The following is a 1,615-nucleotide window of genomic DNA, read 5'->3' as shown; positions in this document are numbered from 1 at the left end:
CGGGGTCGTTGCTACCGTGGGTTCGCCAGAAGGCATCCAACCGGTATGCCTGGCTTGAGTGGGTTATCAGCGGAAACCTCCCTCTTTCATTTGTTGAATTGGAATCCACGCGAAGTTTCGTATTGGTTAAAAAATCTATTTATCGCTAATTTCTAACACTTTGGGTACTTTGTGTTACATACACCAAGTTACCCCCGGTGTGTCGCAACACACTGCGGGCCAACATGGAGAACGTCACCAAGGCGGTGGAGAAGAAGATCGGCGACGAGATGCCTGACAAGTTCGGGCTGCTGCTGGACTGGTGGTCCCATGGGACGGAGCACTACCTAGGTGTCTTCGCGTGCTACGAGACACCTCGGGTCCGCAGTACCCTCTGCTTTCTCTGGCACCGATTGTCGTCGACTCTGCTGGTCGATTCGACGCCGAGACGCACATGGCTGCGCTGGCTGCTTTTCTACCTTTTTTGGGAAGGAACTATCTAACTGCATCTTTTTGGTCGGGAACAATTGTGCAGTGAACAAGCGCCTCGCTCGGCTCATGGGCATCCACCTGGTCGGCTGTGCCAGCCACCGGCTGAACCTCGCAGTTCGGACACTGCTCGAGCCGCATGAAGCCAATATGGAGCAAGTCCAGTCTCCCATGAAGCGCCTTCGGACATTGACTCAGGCAGCCAAGCTGCGGTAAGCATTTGTTTATTTTTATATACTACTTATATATGAAGTTTGAAGACGTCTCTCAGGTCAAAGCTGCGCCAGGAGACGAGGTGGGGATCGACCTACGCTCTGCTTGCACGCTACTTCGATCTGCGCGAGTTTATCAGCGCTGATGACGAAGACCTCGCCGAGTTGATGCCATCTCCTGCCGCGAACCGGCGATTGAAAGCGCTATTGCTCGAGTTGGCAGATGTCGAGTCGGTTTCGATGAAATTTCAATCCGTGGAGCTTAACCTGTTGGATGTGCGCGACCTACTTGACGGGCTGCTAGAGGTAATACCAAGCTTCCATCGCTATTTTTTGGGTGTGAGTTTACTACATTTGGTGGTTTGCTCATTTTACTAATATTTTTTGCAGCCCCGAACGCTGACATCGTCGCTGCTCCCGAGTTTGAGAGCGCCGTGATCAAGATCCTATGGGACAAACGAAGCAGCTTTCGCTAGGTGAAAAGGCTGCGCTAAGACCGTTTGAACGACAGACCACCATAGCTGCGACCGCGGAGACAACCAAAATGGGGTTTGCGGACAGGATTTTGAAGCGCAGGAAGGTTCAAGATGACACGAGCGCGTACGTCCAGCTGGATGCCATCCCGTCGACGTCCAATGCAGCTGAACGGCTGTTCAGCATGGCGCGAATGGTGCTCCGGTACGAGAGGAACCGTTTGTCACCGCAGATGCTGGAGATGCTGTTGTTTTTGAAGGTGAACAGCAAGTACTGGGACGTCCCGACGGTTGATGAAGTGATCTAGGTTTCATACGCTGCGAACACGACCTCACTCGGTGAACCTACTAGTTATTTATTTGTTGATCTTGGTACTTCACTTTATTTATTTGCCAGTCCTTGGAGTTCCTCGCCGCTACTTATTGTCTATGGAGATGGAAATAGGTAACAATCGTATTTTG

General features: G+C 51.6%; 2 protein-coding genes across 2 annotated transcripts; both read left to right on the top strand.

Annotated features, from left to right (window-relative positions):
* Positions 1-224: 224 nt before the first annotated feature.
* On the top strand, positions 225-482 carry PPTG_23637 (hypothetical protein; the record flags this gene model as incomplete). Its single annotated transcript, XM_008912246.1, has 1 exon — positions 225-482. One exon carries the CDS (start codon positions 225-227, stop codon positions 480-482), a length of 258 nt encoding a protein of 85 aa, XP_008910494.1.
* Positions 483-618: 136 nt separating this feature from the next.
* PPTG_23636 (hypothetical protein) lies at positions 619-1,461 on the top strand (the record flags this gene model as incomplete). The annotated part of the gene is made up of 3 exons (XM_008912245.1): positions 619-680; positions 722-986; positions 1,111-1,461. The coding sequence occupies 3 exons, from the start codon at positions 619-621 to the stop codon at positions 1,459-1,461; spliced, it is 678 nt and encodes a 225-aa protein (XP_008910493.1).
* Positions 1,462-1,615: the final 154 nt, after the last annotated feature.

The sequence above is a fragment of the Phytophthora parasitica genome (assembly GCF_000247585.1).
Source record: "Phytophthora parasitica INRA-310 unplaced genomic scaffold supercont2.45, whole genome shotgun sequence".
Taxonomy (NCBI): domain Eukaryota; phylum Oomycota; class Peronosporomycetes; order Peronosporales; family Peronosporaceae; genus Phytophthora; species Phytophthora nicotianae.
This window is presented reverse-complemented; position numbering and strand designations above follow the sequence as displayed.